Source organism: Python bivittatus, unplaced genomic scaffold, assembly GCF_059951505.1.
Source record: "Python bivittatus isolate LINGU-HERP-01145 unplaced genomic scaffold, Pbiv_v1 ctg000080_np1212, whole genome shotgun sequence".
In the NCBI taxonomy this organism is placed as follows: Eukaryota; Metazoa; Chordata; class Lepidosauria; order Squamata; family Pythonidae; genus Python; species Python bivittatus.
The window spans coordinates 35,903,603-35,924,651 of NW_028277035.1; the positions used below are offsets into that span (position 1 = coordinate 35,903,603).

The following is a 21,049-nucleotide window of genomic DNA, read 5'->3' on the forward strand; positions in this document are numbered from 1 at the left end:
CTGCTACAAAAGCATTAATTTTGTATTATAAATCAAAAGAGCTAAATATTTAGCAAAGCACCATTTGCATTCTTAGTATACTTACATATTTTTATCAAGGCATTACCACTAGGTAAAACTTTAAATTCTTTATGACTGAAATTATACTGCACATTTCACTGTAGGAAGAATATTCAAATCAATATTCTCTTATACAAGAGAGACAGCAAATGTTGAAAATCAAACAAAGATTACCTGGTTTCGATCACGTGCACTGGTATATCTGATCTTCTGAATGAAATAAAATATTAGCCATGCTGAAGAAATTATCATCAAAACTATAAATGATACGGATACAAAGACAAGAGAACTTCGATTAACATTTTTGCTTGGATAACGTGTTCCCACGGCTATTGCAATTAGGACGGACATATTTTTTTCTAAATAATTCAGGATTTCTTTAACCTTCATTTCGGTGATCATGACTGTAACAATGTCTCCAGTTCCTACAGTAAACAAAAAAATACACAAGAGAAACCATTTGAGTGATATGCTAACATACATTATGAATTCTTCCAACTATACAATGTGCTGTTAGATATCAAGAGCTCATTTATTAAATTTAGGGTGTTTAAAAAACTATAATTAGTCTAATTAGTAACCTGAGAAACTAGGAAATAACCAAAATCTTCTAAGTAATATATTCATGTATCTCACAAGTATCTCCTTATTATAATTTGATTTCATAATGATATATATCTAACTGTTAATTATAATACCAAGAAATGATGAAATTTTAAAAAATATTCATCTCCTTAGTTCTGAGACTACAGTTCCTTAATCCCAGCATCTTCAGGAAACAATACCTACCAAGTGATTAATGTCTTCAGTTTCTTTCTCCAAGATCTGGAGTTTACTCCAGTCTAAGGCAGCAGCGAAAAGAACAAATTAAATAGGAGGAATAATTTTGAAAATGCAATAATTTCAAAATGTTGGCTTCAAGAATTCCCATTTGAAAGAAACTCAGAATTTCAAGAAAACTGAAAACTGGGACAGTTAGAGGAAAAAAACTTTCATTATGGATTTAACTCCTCCTTACTGAAAAGGACCAATGAAATCATGCTTATAAATTATATACATTTGTTGTAATATATTACTGTGTGAGGAGCATATGAAAAATTATCTCAAAAAGCGAGAATTCAAGGTCATCTGATAACATTGATTAGAAAAAGATTAAAGACCAACAACAGCAGTAATTATTAACCAATAGATTTAATTATTACAAGGTAAACTGACAATATAACCACTGTTAAATTTTCACTTCAAATCTACCCCATCAATGTAAAACTGGGGGGAGGGGGGACCTGTGTTACATACCTTGGTCGATACTTCACTCAGAATGACAGTAACACATTTATATATTTGATCACAACCAGTAATTTTAATTAAATATACTTTTTTAAAACTACAAATAAAAGAAGAAATAGACTCAGCTGAAAGGAAGGTCTGATGTCTTAGTTTTTACCTTGATGAGTCATAGTAACAGGCTCTTCGCCAGATACATTGTTGTAAATTACCACAGCTGAAGCATTATGTGAAGCTGCCCGCAGAATTTTTTGTTTAAATGTACAATTTCCTCGCTGCAACAGAGCAATCCACTGTTTTGTGTTTGGAGGAACTTGAAACCGTGTTCGTGGATCACATCCTAAACGATCTGGAACTAAAAACAAAGAATATTGGTTGTAGTTTAATTATACAATTTAAACAAAAGCTCTATAAATAGATTGACCAAAATATTTTCTGATTACCAAACCACATCAATTAGCATAATTATCTGCAAAAGTTATCCATTTCTTTAAAAAAATGGTCACTGGTTTGATTTCAAATATAGTTATTCTTGAAAATGACCCAATGAATTCAAAAGACTCAAGCTAGTCATGATTACACTACATTCTTGTCGAAGTGAACTGCTCCCATCAGGGGAATGAAGAGGAGGAATTTTGACCTCTAGCCTGAACATTAACTTCTGCTCTTGAGAAATGGATTGGGGGGGGGGAGAAGTTGTTTGAAGCTGAAGGGGGTGCAAAGGGGAAGAGAATGTTCTGTATACAAGCTTGTGTCTGCTTTTATGAGAGTTAATTTCATTTAAGGGTGAATAAATGTGGATCCAGACTACTTGATCTTTTTTTTCTTTTTTTAATGTTAAAAAAAAAATCTATCAGATCATTTTAAAATTGGCACCAAGAGAAGTAAGGATGTTCTTTGGCATGAGATGTTGATATATAACATTTAAACAAAATATACAGCATAGAAATTGTACAATTGGTACTTAACTCTTGAAATATTAGCAAGTTATGGATTAATAGACACAAATGTTGTGCAATGCTTCAGATTTGATTTGCAAAGGTTCTTTGAAAAGATTGGAGGGTGAACGCTCTGCCTGTCTGCAATTCATTAGAGATTTCTGTTTCCAGGACTACATGGCTGCTGCAATGAAGCTTCCACTTGAACAAGGTGCACAGAGGTACTGCATCTGCACTCTCATTCACTGCTATTTTCCAGACTAAATCTGAGGCACTGTACAGGTTTAACAGATGCTACAGGTAGTCCTCACTTAACAACCCTAATTGGGACTGGCAACTCTGCTGCCTAGTGGGAAATCACATGACCACGAATCTGTGCTTTCTTGCTGGAAAGAGACAAGACTAGTCAGTTTCACACTTTTGGCTTTTGTTTCCCTCCTAACCACGCCCCCACCCTTTGGAATGCTCAGTGCCTGCTTACTGACTTGCACACATTGAAAACAATGTGATTGTGCTGCAGCCTGGGGCTGGGAGCTGCGGACACGCTATGAAAATAGCTTAATGTCTTGAAATCCCTTTCTCTCCAATCTCTCTGCTTGAGGGGCAGGGAGGAAAAAAGCAAGCAATTTCTGTAGGGAATCTCTTTTGCCTGACCCTTTCTTGCTGCTGGGATAATCGCATTGCTTCCAATGTGTTGAAGAGCAAACACCTTACAGTACTCTCTTGAAATCTCTTCTTCTCCAATTTCTCTGCTCAGGGGGGAGGGGGGAAACAGAGAGATTGTTTACAGAAATAACTTGTTCTCCCCCCCAGTGGAGAGATTAGAGAGAAAGAGATTTCAAGAGAGTAAGCTGTTTGCTCTTCTACACACTGAGAGAAATGTGATCACATGTGCAGTTGGAAAGGATCAGGCAAAGGAGAAATTGCCTACAGTAATTGCTTGCTTTTTCTCCCCACTGCATAGGGCAGAGAGATTGGAGAGGAAGAAACTTCAAGAGAGCACTGCAAGATGTTTGAGTAGCATGGCCTTGCTCCCAGCCCCCAGCTGCTTGAGCAATCACATTGCTCTCAATGTGTAGAAGAGCAAGCAGCTTACTTTCTTGCGATCCCTTTCTCTCAAATCTCTCTGCTCTGCTAGGAGTGAAAAAAAGAAAAAAAAACCACAGGTCAGGCACAGGATAATGTGTACTGACTGTAATGGCGATCATGTGACCGAAGGACACTGCGAAGGTCGTAAGTAAGTGGGCTGTAAAGTTATTTTTTTGGCACCACCTAACTTTGAACAGTCTCTGAATGAATGGTCGATGAGGACTACCTGTAGCTATTATGAAAATTAAGTCTGATTTTAATTTAAGTAGTATTCTAACAATATATTGCATTCTATTATATAGTTTCCATTATATTATATATTCTGTGTGTGTTTGTGGGTATGAGAGAGATGGTCAAAGAGAGAGAAAAATATATTAGGACTGTGCAAACAGATTAGAAGTGGTGCTGGGAAAAAAAAATACAATATGAATACAGATGGCTGTGAATACAAATGCATGCAGAGACAGTTGGAAAGAGTTTCCAAAACAGTCACAGAAGTTTGGGAAAAGGACATGATTGCTTTAATGATTCAAAAGGAGGTTCTTTGTACACCCTGCATGTTCTGAAGCATTTTGAAAGATCTGCACAGCCCTAATATATGTATATTTTTGCTGATCCTGAAAAACTAAGCAGGGCAGGGTTGATTTGGATGGGAGATAATGAGAAAATCACAGGCTAAATTGGAAAATTGAAAAAACATCCCAGAAGGCAATGACTTTCATTTTGCCAAGAAAACTGCATGGATATGTCTGTGTAAGTTCAACCTGAAAGAATATAGTGCATACGTACAAATACATCACAATATTTTAACTAGTACATAAAAATGGCAGGGTTATTGCAATCTTCTACCACCTTCCAACTTCAGCTGAACTTTCACATAAAACTTTCAATTTTATTAAACTTCTGATCTTTAGTTTGGTTTGAATACTAATGAAACACTGCATTAGCTCTTATTGAATATAACAATGTTGTTTTTCATCACGTGAAGACCAATTTTCCAAGCTTAAGGATTTCTTAACTAATAGATTCCATGAATGTATTATTATAAGGGTTCTTATTTGTGTTCTTTATTGTGACAATGCTTTAACGTCATGTTTATAGTACAGTATTTCTCAGCCACTTACTTACTATAATGCACTTTGAATCAGCAACAGTGTGTTGCTCTACAATTTAAAGAATCACAGGCCAATATTTTCTTAAAAATATACTTTGTATTGTGAAGTTAGTAATAAAGGAAATGGGAGAGAGAAAAAGAAGGAAAAACACACTCATTATCACTCATAATGATTTCAAGGATATAAACTACTTTATTAAATTCAAGAGGACAAGATGAGGGACAGACTGAATCCCACAAAACTGATTCATGATGCAAAAAAAAAAAAAATACTATACCATGGTATACTCTTAAGATAGAAACTGTTTAACTAGGATGATTTTATTCATCTATATGGTATTTGAACTTCTGTTATTTATGGCCTTAACCTATGAGCTACCTTTAAGCATTATCTCCTGCAATAACCCTTTTTCTCTATCATCTTAATTTGAAATCCTCAGTATTGGAGTTAGAATCATCCTTCATCTACTCATTACTATAGATTCTTTGCCCTTCTAAATCAGGCTTCCAGATTTCCAAAAATTCAACAAGATGAATGAAAAGAAAAAAGTTAATAGTGACAAAAAAATCATATTCCATGCATACATTCCTTTCACATGCGAGGGCTTGGAGAAGAGTGGGCTTTGCAACAGGCAAGCTACGTTATATTGTCAAGTTAAATTTTTTTTTTCTGATTCTGAATTTGCTATTTTTAATTGCGTGGCCTGTTTATGACTCGCACTACAATTATGCATTTCCTCCTTCAAAGTAACCGGAACTGTCACAAACAGAAGGGCCTCCAGAGTTTGGGACCACATACCATCATGGAATGATCCATCCTTTCCATAATATCTTTTATCTTCTAGCAACTGAACCAACCAAATTTTAGCATAATTTACATATTTATGAATCTCAGGACTATCAGATTTCATGCTAGAATAAAACTCAGGATAGTTACCATGCCATCTTCTTCTATCTAGCCTTTTATTAGATATACAAGAAACATTTAAAAGATGAAGAAAAACAAAATATAAATTGAGGTATGTTTCTTAAATACTTAAAAATCACTCCCCCCCCACACACATATCGAATTAAGTCCCATAAAAGTTATTTAAGCAATCACTAAGCTATTCAAAAGCATATTCCAACCGTTACTGGAAATAAGGAATACTTTGTTGTTGTTTAGTCGTTAAGTCGTGTCCGACTCTTCGTGACCCCATGAACCATATTGCGCCAGGCCTTCCTGTCCTTCACTGCCTCCCTGAGTTTGCTCAGTTTCATGCTCATTGCTTCAGTGATGCTATCTAACCATCTCATCCTCTGCCGTCCTCTTCTCCTTTTGCCTTCAATCTTTCCCAGCATCAGGGTCTTCTCCAAAGAGATCTCTCTTCGCATTAGGTGACCAAAATATCTGAGCTTGAGCTTCATTATCGATCCTTCCAATGAGCAATCAGGGTTGATTTCCTTTAAGATTGACTGGTTTGACCTCCTAGCAGTCCAGGGGACTCTCAAGAGTCTTCTCCAGCACCACAGTTCAAAGGCATCAATTCTTCGGCGCTCGGCCTTTTTTATGGTCCAGCTCTCACAGCCATACATTACTACTGGAAAAACCATAGCTTTGACTATGCGGATCTTTGTCGGCAAGGTGACGTCTCTGCTTTTTAATATGCTATCTAGGCTTGCCATAGCTTTCCTCCCAAGGAGCAAGCGTCTTTTAATTTCATGGCTGCAGTCTCCATCTGCGGTGATCTTGGAGCCCAAATAAATGAAGTCTGTTACTGCTTCCATTTCTACCCCTTCTATTTGCCAGGAATTGATGGGTCCAGATGCCATGATCTTAGTTTTTTTAATGTTGAGTTTCAAGCCAGCTTTTGCACTCTCCTCTTTCACCCTCATCAAGAGGCTCTTTAGTTCTTCTTCACTTTCTGCCATTAGGGTGGTATCGTCCGCATATCTGAGGTTGTTGATGATTCTCCCTGCAATCTTAATTCCGGCTTGTGATTCTTCCAGCCTGGCATACTACTATACACCTAAAGTGCCAGACTTATCAATCAGCATTTTAAGGGACATAGACAACTATGCCAGCAAGTTTAATTATCAATAGTTTTCCATTACCATCTGTCATCTATGATCAGTTACTCAGAATCCATTTGTAATGTATATTTTTCCCAAGCTGAGGATTCTAGATATCCAAGTTGGAAAGTCTCCATGATATAATGAAAAGCAATTTAAGAGTAATTTCAAACTTCTACAAATCACCTATTTAAAAAGATGTAATCTGATGTCATTTATATCATTTTACAAAAAAGCTCAATATGTACAATGCTTTCTTGTTTTTCAATAAGATGCTGATTCCATCACTTGGGCTATTCAATATCTAAGCCTTGGTACACAGCTATGCCTCTAGGTAAGACCCTTAACTGTTGGCAATGATCAATTTGGAGCTGTTTTTTACTGTATTTCTACTGTTTTTTTCAATACAGAGAATTATCATTCCAAACACTATTAACTATACCCCTACACAAATCCATTTACCTAATATAAATCTTCATGGAATTCCAGGTTCTCCATTTCTAATTTCTAATCATCCAGTAATAGTAATATATCCTCCTTTGATGCTGCATCTACTATCTCTTGCAGTGATACAGACATCTCATGAAAACAAAGATCAGAATAATTAAAGCAATTAACTTTCCAGTGATATGAATGGCTATGGAAGTTGGGAAAAGAGTGAGAGAAATATGATATTAAAACCCTTTTGAATGATAGATTTAGAAATTATTATTAAGGGCACTATGGACTGCAGGAAGAAGCAGTTAATCAGTCCTCAACCAGATAAATGTTGACTGCTCCCTTGAGGATATGTGATGCAAGCAGATGATGGACTAGAAAGAGGCATCAAATACAATAGAGGGGTGGGATTAAAGAAATTACTTTAATATCCTTAGAATAGTTATGAGATATTACTGAAGGAAGATCAAGATGAGAAGCATTTGTCCATACAATCACCAGGAACTGATGACTTGGTGACATCTGACTACCTCAGTGCTTATAAGTGTGCCTATTTTTTTAAACAGTATTTACAATTGTAATAAGCCTTTCCTTCATTTTTTAAGAGTTCATGGAGAATTATGAATTCTCCTTGAAAAACTATCTCCTTGAAAATATTGTATCTAGTGGTAGGAAATTAGTTTGTGCATTCTATGTTCAATGTGATAAATGTGCTAAAGTCTTTAGGATTGAAAAGTATAAACAAAGCAAATAAAAATTCTTAGGTTTCATCTCCCAAGTGACAGCAAACGGATATTAGAAAGAAAAATCATCCAAAGAATTAAGGAAGTTTGTACCTGTACTGAGTAGTTGCATTTTAATTCTGAAATATTTCAATTCATACATAAATCTAGAATATAATAAATTAAATAGGAAAAATCTTCATCATTCAAGATGTACTCTGAATAATTGCAAGTTATGTAGCATTGCCATTCCCTTCCTTGCTATGGTTGCTTTTCTGATTTTTATTTGAAATGAATTTAAACGCATTTACATTTTTTATTATTTTAGACCTGTGAAATAATAAAAATATGCTTATAACTAATGTTACATGCATATTCCTATAACTAAAATGCCCTTCAAAACTTTTCAGAGGCAATTTTGGAAGATCATTACCTTGGTCTTTGTCCACGCATGCAGCCCTGTGCTTCTCAGTCTGCATGGCTTAGCAAACAAACCAAAAAGTCTTTTACTAACAACAATTTCCTATTTCATCCAAACCAGGAAACTATAATTAATAGCTCTGGAACAACTCTTGGAGATGATTTATTCCTATTTTGATGTATATGTTTCTTTTGTACCCATAGGGCACAAAGTAGCTAGCAATCTAAAGTAAAATGCAAACAAAGTTAAATAAATAAATATATTTGTTGTTTCAGCTTCATTCTTTTATTTAAAATTTGTAGCCTGCCCCATTTCTAATGGACTTTGGACTTGGTAAAACAAAGTTCCCCAAATTAAAAAGACATATAAATAACAGAAATCAACATTAAAAAAAAAGCCTAGTAAATCAAAGATGCCATTCACTTAATCTAAGGATCAAGTAAACACCTGCATCTGTTTTGGCCTGTTGGGAATATTTGAAGAATAGGAGCCTTCTATAGCTCAGGGGCAGGACAGGGGGCGTTCCATGAAATTATTAATACCTATTAATTTCCTTCCCTGAAAGAGGAAAGAGAGCTAAAAGCAACTCCCAAGATTAAATCACATTCTGAAACTGGTTGATTTATTTTCTAGGAGAGGGATGTTAGAAATTTGGACATTCACATGTTTACATCCTTCACACACACAAAAATACAATGGACAGGTATAACTAGGAAAAAAGAGAGGCCTTCTTTCTCAAAAAGCAGGAAAAAAACTAAACTTTCCCTAAAATGTGTGTGCAAGGGGATTCCTCATCATCGTTCAAAATTAGTGCCATGTACACGCAGGTATCCACTCCAACATATAACCTGAGTAATGTAGGCAAGGGACAGGCATATGCGTATGTTTATTTGCCCCAAATATGCATAATAGTATGTATATTGCAGGGAGCAGCCTTACCAGTTTGCCTTATCTCTCTCTCACACACATCAACAGCACATACACACGCATACTTGGACATACACAGTGTCACTGGCCATACTCATGATGGCAGTCATTTTATGAAAGCAGTCTCAAAATTCCAAATCTATCCACTTGCCTAAAAATGTTTTGTACTAAATATAGATTGTTTGAGAAATATTGCCTAATAAACAAGGTAAAGCACAGGAGGACATTATCCAGTAACAAACAGACTAAATTAATTTGAAAAGACAAGGTGAAAGACCTGCAAGGTAAATTTTAGACAAAACTTAATGCTAGAGTGTGACAAAGAAAAGGTGACCATATGTCTAGACATTTCATATTTTAATCACTAGATGTTGTTTCTAACCTTTTAAATTGCTTTTAAATTGAGAAAGTTTATTCAAAAATATTAATATCACCTAAAGGCTTTTTCTAAAAGAAGACAAGTAAAAATAGAATACTATATTTATATTCACCTTTTTAAAAAGGAACTTCTGCTTTTGAAGACTAGGTGGTCATCATATCTAATTCATACACCCAGTGCCTCTACATAACTGCCTATTGGTCTTATAATATCATTGGCTAACAGCCAGAATCTCATGCAGGAAGCAATTTTTATTAAGTGTTTTCCTGTGGTGTTTTATATTTTATGTAATATATTTTACACTTTTAATGTAATATTTTCCCCCTGCGGTCTTGTTTTATCTATGTTTATTGTTTTAATTGTTTTTAATTGTTTTTATCTGGTTTTGTAAAACTTTTAAAATTGATTTTATTGTATGCGTCCCAGAGTTACTTCATGAAATGGGCGGCCATATAAATTTGATAAATAAATAAATAAATAAATGGGCACTATGCTGGTCTGTTCTGAACTCCCTCAACCATACTTCTTACAAAGGCCATAAGAGGAAAAATAGAGTTGGACTATCTGCTCTAGACAGAAAGCTGTTATCTGGGTTATTTTGGGCAACCTATTTCATTTATAGGTAGGAATTAAAAGTAACAAAGCATTATGAAATTATAACTAAACCAAATTTCTTATCCCGCTTTCTATTTGTGTCTTTTTAGACTGTCAAAACAGGGGCAGAGAAATTGTCTTGTTTCATTGTGTAAGCCACTCTGAAAGCCTTTCAATCTTGTATAAAGTTTGGCTTCATATTAATGTATACTGGATGTTACAGAGCCTGGTGCCACTTTATAACAGCTTTCTTCATGTAAACCCTATTTTAAAAACCAGATTTTGGTGTAGAATAACTGAAGAAGAGCTAAGTAGTTCTTCCTAGGCTTATACTTTCAGGCATGTTGGGTTTAAAACAAACTGAGAAGGATCATAAAATTCCACTCGACATGTACTTAGACCTAGGATGCATGTTATTAAATACAAATTTGGGATTCAGTGAACTAGTTTAGCATTTAATAACTATCATTTAATAGTAAACAGTAAACTATTGCACAAGTGACATTACATGAGACATACCCACTACCTTATGGCAATGATATCCTCTCAATCATGTTATATTAATTTACATAAATAACTACCCTGTTACTCAGGATAGTTTATTATACTTTTTTCCAGATATTCCCCATACACAGAAATTCAGTTTGGAGAAATTAAAAAAAAAATCAAAATAAAAAATGGGATACAAAGAGTTTTTAGATGCTACAGAAAACAAGTAATTTGTTTTGTTTTGTTTTTGTTTTATGCCTGGACAAGTCCCTACAGTTTTCTTGAAAAGATTTTGGAATTGGTTTGCCATTGCCTGCTTCCTAGGGCTGAGAGGGAGTGACTGGTCCAAAGTCACTCAGCTGGCTTTGTGCCTAAAGCAGGACTAGGACTCCTGGTCTCCCAGGAGCCTGGTGCCTTTAACTACTACACCAAACTGGCTTTCTCATGAAAGAGGTAGATCTTATATGTCTCCAAATTGATATATTTCAAGTATTAGGAAAATTAGATTTTTTTTTTAAATACAAGTCTGTGAAAAATCCTAGATCTCTCCAATATTATTATTTCACAGATTCTAGCCTGTGAGGGTAAAATTCTCACAAAGAGATTACAACATACTTGAATATACTAGTCAGTAATCAAGCAATTGAAACAATTCATTATGTAAATAGCTATAATAACCAATTAAGATAGCAGCAAATAAAATCTCAGTTAAAAGTACAGTACACTAATAATATTGAAATACAGCATGGAATGAGCTATTTTTAAATATATCCTAAAGGAACTCTAAAAATTTGGGCCATGACTGCAAAGATTCCATCTGTGGTATTCGCTAATCTCATGGTTTTTATCAGTGACCCAGGCAATTTATTAGTTTGAGTTTATCAATTACATTATACTTAATTTGTTCTTCAGAGAAAAACGTATTTCAAAAAATAGCTCACATCTTAATAAAGATCTCAAGAAACAATATGCAGATGTTTATATAGCTCTTAGTAATTAAATTTACAATATAATAAGAGAAAAATGCATGGCAAATTCCTACCTCCCCTACAAACGTAGGGTAAAACACTAATATATTTTCAAGATCTCTCTTGGAAAATAGTACCATATCTATTATTGGAATGTTTTCGCTGACTTCAAAGATCTTCAAAATCGGAGCACATTTGTAGAATCCAACTTAGTCCTTGCACTTAAGGTGTCCAAGACAATTCAGCACAGCAAAGCATAAATCAGAAAAGATGTAGTCTTTAATTACCCCTAAATTTAGGGATAATTAATATACTGGAAATCATTATCCTCAAGAATTTGAGAACTGCAGTTCTCATGCAAATAAAGATGTCTGACTGGTACTGCTCTGTTCCAAGCTCATTACTGAGACAAGATCCTTTCTTTTCAGGGACAAGTCATGCAGCCACTAACCATGTAATATTCTTACAAATATCAGTGGCACATGCATTAATATTATTTTCAGCATCACTATAAAATAACACTTTGAACACTGAAGATCTAGAAAGTTTACCTGCATTTAACAGATTATGTGGTTAAGTGGCTAACAAGATTTTCAAATGCCTTCCCACAGTTACAGAAGATTTACTTATTCAAAAACACTCAGTCACAGTTTTGAAAGTACATTCTCATAATTACTTCAAGGAACAGAATTCACTAAAGTTATCTAAATAGAAAAACATAGTAAGGTTAATAAAACATATCACAAAAAATAAACTTCTTAAATATGTGTATTATGAAATGATATGAAACATTAAATGTACTGTATTCAATATAAAACAGTGAAAAAAGAGAAAATTAGCTGTTTTGCAGTATTATATATTATTTCTGCTAATACTGAATTATTTTGGTAACTGACAACACATTTTTTAATTATCATGCAAAAACTGCAATATTTGGAGGGCTGGAACTTCCTGATTTATATATTGATAACTGAAAATGATGTTAAGACCTTTAATGAACTGCAAAAAAAAAAAGATTTCATTATACTATTAATTCAAAATGGGAAAAATTATGAACAAAAGAATTGCTTTTAAATTCTTTAAATCAAGAAATCCAGTGGAAACTGAGTTCAGTAAAAAACGAGTACCTTAAAAATTGGTAGCATTTTGCTCTTTTTGACCCACTCCCCCTTAATTATTTTTAATAGTGTAAAAATGGAAAGAATTAAAGCAGATAGTTTTTAGGTTCCAAAAGTAGCCTCCCTTCATAAGCAAATTAAAAATGATATAAATTACCTCAATTAACCTGTCTATATATCCTCATGATTAGTCATCATGGGGATCAATGGCTATTAGCCTTGATGGTAGTGCGACTGCCCCTGAAGGCCATCTGCTGGGAGACTAGTGGGCCTCCTTGTGCAGTTGGTTGACCACTGTTAGAAAAGACTGCTGGACTAGATGGGCTAGGGTCCAATTTTATGTTCTTAGTGAAAGGTATAGAATACAGATTCAAGCTTCATTAAGATGTACAATATGGGAAGATGTTCCTTTTGTGTCCTATGCAGTCCATCCATGTCCATAATGTGGTTGACTATGTTCCCTGCTTTGTAATATGTGTATACAACCTTTGGGATACAGTTACAGATATATAAACATAGTTATAACATAACTTTACAGCCATCTGAATGTTAATATGACTTAATCCATATTTTGTAACCTGTGTAATTTATATTGAGTTCAAGACTGGATACACAAAGCTAATTACAACATAATTATGTTTGACTTATATTTACTCCTAGAGGCCTAGAGGATACAGATTCAACTGCATCACAAAGGTAAGAGTGTCTGTTACAAGTAATCTGGATGAATACTCAGGGATTCTACTTAACATTGCTATCATTGACATCTACATATCATGAAGGTGAAAAGAGTGGGAAAAAATGCATAGAATTGAAACAATGAAGAAAATTGTGAAAAGATATAAAGAAGAAAAATAGGAAAATTGCTGAGAAGACCACTAAGAAGTAAAGATATAAAAAGAACTGAAATATTTTTTTAAAAAATACTACTATATTCTTTGATCTCTACCTACACATTCTAATTTCAATATACATGTAATTCCTTCCAGCATAATTTACATTATATACTCAAAGCTTACATCCCAGGTATAAATAGATTTTCTAAATAAGTTTTGAGGTGTGATTTAAAAAAAAATCATAAAGAGTCTCCTAAATATACATGTACATTACATAAATTAAAACAATCTTGTAAACTGGCTTCTTGAGAACAGATTATAATAGGAAATAGAAAAGTACTTTCTATCCCAATTCCTTCCAAGCTCAAAAGTTTCTTACATATTGTACAATTACCAATAGACTTAGGCTCTTACTGATTTTTAAAGTATTAGAAAATATATTCCCCCTACCCCCAGGGGTGGTCAGGCTGCCTGTTTTGGACAGAACAGCATACTCCTACTATGTTTCCTCCCATGGGAAAAATGGCAGCCACACTATCATTTATCAGATCATATATCATGCTGAGCTAAGATTTGCTTTAACTATTAGTTTGTTTACTATACAGAGTTATTCCTGATAATGAGTCACATTTATTCGGTTCTTTGCAATTTTATGATTGATTCCCCAGCACTTTATGGTTGCTCCTGCTTTAAGATGAGAGATCTGCTAGATCATTTCAGTGATTAATCTACTCGAGCATTCTAGATCTCAGAGGCCAACCAGATATGTTTAGGAAGTTCATAAATATAGACAGGAAGGTGGAAGCCTTTTTCACTTGTATTGTTCCCTAGCAGTTGGTAATTAAGGTTTGCTACCTGTGATTCAGAAAAAATAAATTGCCAAGAAGACTCATGGCCACTGTTACCCTAAACCTCTATGAAATAATCCTGTTCCCTTTTAAATCCTCAATTAATTTATTAGATTTGTATGTCCCTGCATTTAATTTCAGTAGATGACCTCTAATTCTAACATTGAGGGAGAAAGAAGTATCATTTGCCACATTTTTTCATACCATGTATGACTTAATATGACTCATAAGAGATTTATATAAGGACATCACTATATTGGTGGTTTTATCTTCACTTTCCTACCCATTAATTCCAAGCATGAAATTTGTCTTTTTAAAATACTAAATGTACATTGGGTTGACATTTTCATTGAACTGTCCATTGTGACTCTATGATCAGTCCTGATCAGTCAGGATTGATCAGTCACTGCCAGCTCAGTTCCCATTAAATGTATATGGAACTTTTAGGGTTTCTATGCCTATGTGCATCACTTTGGATATACTTACATTAAATTGCATTTCCATTTTTAAGCCCATTCATTTTAAGTCTTTATGGAATTCTCAGAGGCTTGGACAAAGAGCAAAACCAAAGCAGAAATAATTGAGGAAGCCACAAACATTAATTCATCAAATTAAGCTAGCAAGCTATAGTTTCAAATTAGTTTACTGCCCTAGAACAAACTCTCACTTATTCACAGACCCCATTAGCACATCATGCTGCCAAAATCCAAAGCCACATTATGACATCCTATGATGTGTAAACAGAATTAATATTGATGGTATCCATTCTACAGTGGGAAAGATACCACTGGCAAAACACAGTCCATTTGTCCCATCTCCCCCCAGAGTCTTCACATGCCCCCCTCAACTTTTTTCTGGAGGCTTGAAAGATATTCTAGAGCAGATTTGGGTGACATGGGTATAAGAAGAGAAAAGCAGGACCCTTTCTACAAGGGATGCCTGCTTGTGTGCAGTGAATGTCACAACAGAGTGCAAGGGCTTTGCCATCATGACCTACTTCAGAGGTTGTAAGAGACTGCACTGATGCATAATTCCAGTTCTCTCTCCTGTTAAACTGGATTGGAGAAAGAACACCCATTCTGTCTCAGATCCATTAACTGAAAATTCTCTCTCCCTCCTTCCTCCTCCCAGATTTGATGTTCTGGTAATTATCACATTCCAAATGGTCTAGACTTAACATATCATAGAAATCCTTCTGAAAATCATGGTAAATGAGATTTAAGAATACAGAGTAGCAGTAGTGCTATAGCTCTTCAAAACACACTCTAGCCATTTCACAGTTTAGACATCCCATGAAAACTTCTTTACTTTTATTGTAATTCTTTGAAATTCACAGAAAAAGTACTATTGTGTGCAGCTGTTTTATGAGGCAATAAGTGATTTACATGATATGGTATCTTAAGACACTTTGAATACTGAGTCCAAAAATGCCTCAAATGAGTCTTTCCAGCCAATCTAAAATACAAAAATTAATATAATACCTAATATTGAAAAACAGAAATCTGTCACAAAAGAATAGGAAATGAAACTGAAGTTCTAGACAATTAATATTTTGCTGCCTATATCAAATGTAAATATCATCTTATTTTCCAAATTAGCCCTGAAGCAACTTAGGGTAGGAATTCATGGTACTTTCTCATCCTTTAAGGAAACAGTTACCAAATACTTTCTCTTACGCTTTCCAAATATACTTTAATGCTTGATTCCACAATATTTTTTTAACTTTGGTCTCCCATATTTTCCTTCAACTCATATTAGAAGAATAAACATCTTCTACATAAATATATCAACTTGTACTTTTTTCTTGTGTATGAGGACTCATAAGCATTTTTTACAAGTAAGCTAAGTAGATTTCCAGAATAATTGAAAGCGGAGTCATTTAATCATAACTAGTTCTAGAGGCAGTGACAAAAAAATATAGATGTGTTGACTATTATACAAGGTTCATGTTACTCAAAACAGCATATTTATTTTTAGTTGTTTGATTTATATCCCACTGTTTTATTCAAATAAGTTCTCCCCAACAATTTCTTACCTTCAAAACTAGCAATACAAGTCTGGAATTCTAAATAGAGTTGATATTTAATTTAGATCAATTGCTGATGAAAGGTTCTGTGCACACCACTCAGCCCTACATACATTTTAATGCTATATTCTCCAAAACCGTGACATTCAGCAACTTTTTAACTTTTTCCAACAGCCAGTTTGATTCTATGGTTTTATTTTTGAAAGAGAGGCTTACATAAAAATTTTCTTCAGTGACCTTGAATACTCACTAAAATCCATTCCATACTTTCTATGATAACAAATCAAGATTTTCCTTTGAGGGGCAATTTGATGGGAAGCTTCCACCTATCCCTCTGGCTGATAACATTACCAATGACATTCCATTGTAACCCTACATGATTTTCATGATTCATGACTGTTAGCCTTCATGATGCCAAAAGACTATATCCTAGGGTTATGATACACATTTCCAATTATGTGTACATTTCAGCTATTTTATACATTTTAAATGTACACCTAGATATCATCCTAACATATCTTAGTCAGCTTCAAAATACACATTTTCAATATTGTAGATTACTTAAGGATATGTAAAAATGCATCCTGAACTCTTGGATTCTGGAATGAAAAGAGACTTCAGCACACACTTTTAATCAAACTCAACTACCCAAGACTGCAGCACATACTAACATGAGAAGAAAAAGCCACAGACAAGACTTACCTCCATTGATTGGCAAAGGTGCCAGAAGCAGGCCTTTGACACCTATTTTGGGAGAAGTTTGTCCATAGCGTCCACGCTCAAGTGTTATTGAAGCAGATGTTGAACGATCAGGATTCAACACAGTTACATTTATGAGAGCTGTATAATATATTTGATTGGTATTATCTGCATTAGCTTGGAGAGGATAACAGTTAAACAGGACCAAAATGGGCAGAGAGTATAAGTAGTTCCAGTAAGGCAAAACCCACTTCAGAATCATTTTCAGCTCTAAAAACTGCTATTTTATTGTTAAAAATTCTCCTCAATAAGATGCTTGTGTTTATTATGGGCATAAAGTCATATTAATCTGCTCCACAGTCAAAAGAAGCAAGAAAGTAATCCAGCGTATCTCTCCATCCAGTCACCCACTTCAGCACTGTCGAAAAGGCTTAAGATGGTGGGAGAGCGAAGAAAAAACTCCCACGGTTAAAAAAAAAAGGGAACGAATTACAGCAAAGAAGCCCGGAGATATTGTAACCAATACGGCATTGATCAGGCTTCGGGGACAGTTTATTCATGGGGAGGAGAAATATTCGTACCCCAACGTTTGAAGCTGAGGCCGAGCGGTTCTTCCCTTTGGATGGCCAAAAGGAGCGCTCCCCCGGCCTGCCTGGGCGCCTCTCCTGGGGCTTCCCCAGAATTACAGCTCTTAAGCCTGAGGCAAAGAAGCGCAGCTAGTGGCAACAGCCCCTCGGACAGAGCTTTGTTTTTCTGGGAAAGGCGAAGAGGAAAAAGGGCGGTGGGAGAGACAAGCAGGAGAGAAGCGCGGAGGAGAGGAAGACGGCCACCAGGATTTAGCGACGTCGTTCTGCTCGAAGCCCTTGTTGCCGCCGCCGCCACCTCCAGGCGGCTGGGGCTGCTGCGATCGGCGCCGGAGGCCGTTCAGCGCCGCTCTCTTGATCGTCCCGGAAGCTTCGCAGCCGGCGGTCAACCTCAGGCTTCTGGCTGGGTCCCGAGGCGGAGCCCCCCTACACACGTAGCCTCCACAGACCCTTCCCAGTCCCAGGCGAGCGTCCGCAACGGAGGCAGGAGCGGGAGCTCCATGGAGCCTTAGCCGACCGCTCCGGACCCTGCCCTTGTCCGTCCTCGCGCCCCAAAGCTACAGGGAGCTTACAGCGCGTGCGGCCCCACCCACCAGGCAACCGTCGGCCTCTCCTTTCCTCTCAAAGCAACGGCCGTCGTCACCTCGCGAGCCACTTTCTTATGGCGGAACTGCCAGCTGCAGCCTGCCGGTTAGGGTGTCGCGCCCGGTGCGCAGGCGCACTGCAGCAACCCAACTCTTCACCTCCCCCCGATGAGGAAGTGGGATTGAAAAGTCACACCCCCTCCCACGGAAGGGGGAGAGGGGGAGGGAGAAGAGGCCCCGAGGATCCAGCGGGAGGAGGAGGAGGAGAGGAGAGGAGGGAGGTACTGCACGCGACGGATCTCTGTAGAAAGTGAGGTAGCGTAGCCTGCCGTTGCAGACTGGTTGCTACTTTTGGGTGGTCTCCGTAATGTTGGTGATGACTGCAGCGCAGCCCACGATGGTGGAAGTTGCAGTCGAAGAGCATATGGAGCTATATCTTGCCCGACCCGTTTTATCGGCCCCCACCCACCGCAGCTAATTCCTGGCTGGAGTAATTCCTCGCTTTACAGCACTGATGAATCCTTGGTCCAACGCTCACAATGCAATTTCAAACAGAGCGGACAGCAGATAATAACTTTTTCAGGATTTTTAGGCATCATAATTTGCCACTTGCGATGAATGACCGTTCCAATAAACTGTTGGTAGATAGGCTATTCTTTAGGTATGTATTTTTTGCTTCGGGCTGAGAAGACCAGGGCTCTTACAGTAGCAAGTACTGCTTCAACCCTAGTTATTAATGTCTTTTTTGGCTCTTACATCTTTAGCTCTTGAGAGAGGTAGAATGAATGTTGGGGGGAGGGGGAAAAGCGGTAAATATATAATTTTTTGCACTGTGCATGGCTCATTGGACAAATCACGGCTCTGTTTCTTACCTTGAAGTGTTGGTAGATAGGCTCACATGTATTGCTGACACTTGAAATATACCGGTTCAGTGTTTGTTGAAGAACATAAATATTTCTACAGAGTCCTAGTGGCAAGTGGAAGGCTCCCACATTATAAGCAATGATTAATCTTCAGTAACCTGCTTAAATCTTCCTCTCAGAGAGCTGATGAGGTTGTTGTGATACACCTGATTACCAGTGTGAGACAGCTAAATTAAAATCATATTGTATTGATTTAATTTTCTGTTAATGAAGGCCACATTTCTCTTGTCTTGGGAGGCTTTGCAGTGTGTGTGGCTTAAAGAGTAGATATTGACCCTGCACAGCCCACTAAAAATAGGCAGTTTGTGGCTGTGCAAAACCCTCAGAGATGATGTTCATGCAAAACACTGTAGAAATGTCAGTATAATACAGGAAACATTTCTGAGCCAGTAGCAAATATTCTGCTTTCACAGCATATCCTTCTCCTTCCAACTTGGGACATTCTGGGTGACAAACCACAATAATTCCACTTTCTAAGCATTTTGTGAAACTCTTCATAATCATTTAGCTAAAAGATGGGCACAGAAATGACAAATGTTTCCAGGAAATGTGACTGTGTTTCACCATGCCTAGATTGTAGACAGTAGCTTCATTTTATGGGCACTTTGTCTGACACTGTTTAACACTGTGGAGCATTAGGTATGCTCGCCACCTTGAGCTGACCAAATACCTAAAAAGGTGGGATAAAAATACAAATAATAATAATAATAATAATAATAATAATAATAATACATCATGACTATTAAAAGCTATTCATACACATATTTCTGGATTCCTCATTTTCTCATGGGAATCACAAGTTTGCATTTTCATATGGAAATTAAAACAGACTTACAAGTAAACTTCTCCACTTTCATGAACCTCCTCTGCTGGTATTTATATTCATATTGGTTTGTAAAATAACACATATTGCACATCTCACAGTGAGCCATAGCACATCATAGTGCCTAGATTATACAACATTCCACACCGGAGTTAAATAAGCCACATTGTAGTTTAGCCCAATGTATGAGTCCAGTAATTTTCACACTCATTTCAGGAGAAGCAAGTTTAAATTGTCAACATACCTCTTTCTTGCTGCTATACTGCACAGGATATCATTAAAACTGAAACTAAAAAGCAGAGCAAAGGAACGTTGAAGAGATGCAGTCTAGTTCTTGCCCATAACAGAAAGTTCTAATGTTTAAATGTTTAAGGACTATTTATCACTTCTATTGTTTTCAGGATTTATTCTTTTTAGGATATGTAGGAAACTCGTTTTGTTTTAAAGGCCAGATGGGCTCTGGATTAATGTGCCAGTAGCCACATGGCATCACTGGATTGACAAATAAGTAGCCCTTGATGTTCTTGTCTAGATAATCCACAGACATTCACATAGTCTCCTGAAAATACCCTGCCACCAACATCTGTGGAGGTGACTTTAATGTCTAATTTTAGAAGGAAAATTAGGGCTGTCCTGAGTAAAAGCCTCCACCATATACCAGTCATGGTTTTATGTACCTCCATTGATATTAATATATGGTATTTTGAAGCAAGAGGTAAATGCTTTAAGAGATGTTGCAGGGTTAAAGAGGAGCCAATTAGCTCTTCCAAGAGCTCTTCTCTTCCCTTAGTCTCTGGGGAATGATTGGGCTGAAGACCTTGAGAGAAGTTCTTCCCTCAACAAAGGAGATGCAGATGGTATGACTGAGCAGATCCAGATTCTTGGATTTGCTCTTCTCTACTCGGTAGAAGCAGCTGCCTTGAAAATGCTGTAATCAGGCTTTAAAGCTCCCTCGTCATAACATGGAGCATATTTTTAAAACTTTATAGAGTTGGAGAAAAGCTCTTGTCTTTGAAGTGCTTATTGTTCCCAGGCCTGTGAGGGGGAATCCTTGGAATGAATCTTGTGGGATGAATGGAGAACTCCATAGTCTTAAGTTTCCATGCCTGCCTGAAATAATGATAAGATAGCTG

At 36.4% G+C, this 21,049-nt stretch overlaps 1 protein-coding gene across 2 annotated transcripts in view; it reads right to left on the minus strand.

Annotated features, from left to right (window-relative positions):
* Window positions 1–18,266, minus strand: part of RNF130 (ring finger protein 130) — a 77,321-nt gene extending 59,055 nt beyond the window's left edge. Inside the window, exons 1-3 of one of the 2 annotated variants that reach the window (XM_088133846.1) lie at window positions 17,006–18,266; window positions 1,505–1,699; window positions 235–485 (exon numbers count right to left, since the gene is read on the minus strand). In XM_088133846.1, the coding sequence (XP_087989972.1) occupies window positions 235–485; window positions 1,505–1,699; window positions 17,006–17,264 (705 nt within the window). In that variant the 5' untranslated portion in view covers window positions 17,265–18,266. The remainder of the gene's footprint in view (window positions 1–234; window positions 486–1,504; window positions 1,700–17,005) is intronic. The other variant, XM_088133845.1, reaches the window with a different exon arrangement.
* Between the last annotated feature and the right edge of the window lie 2,783 nt (window positions 18,267–21,049).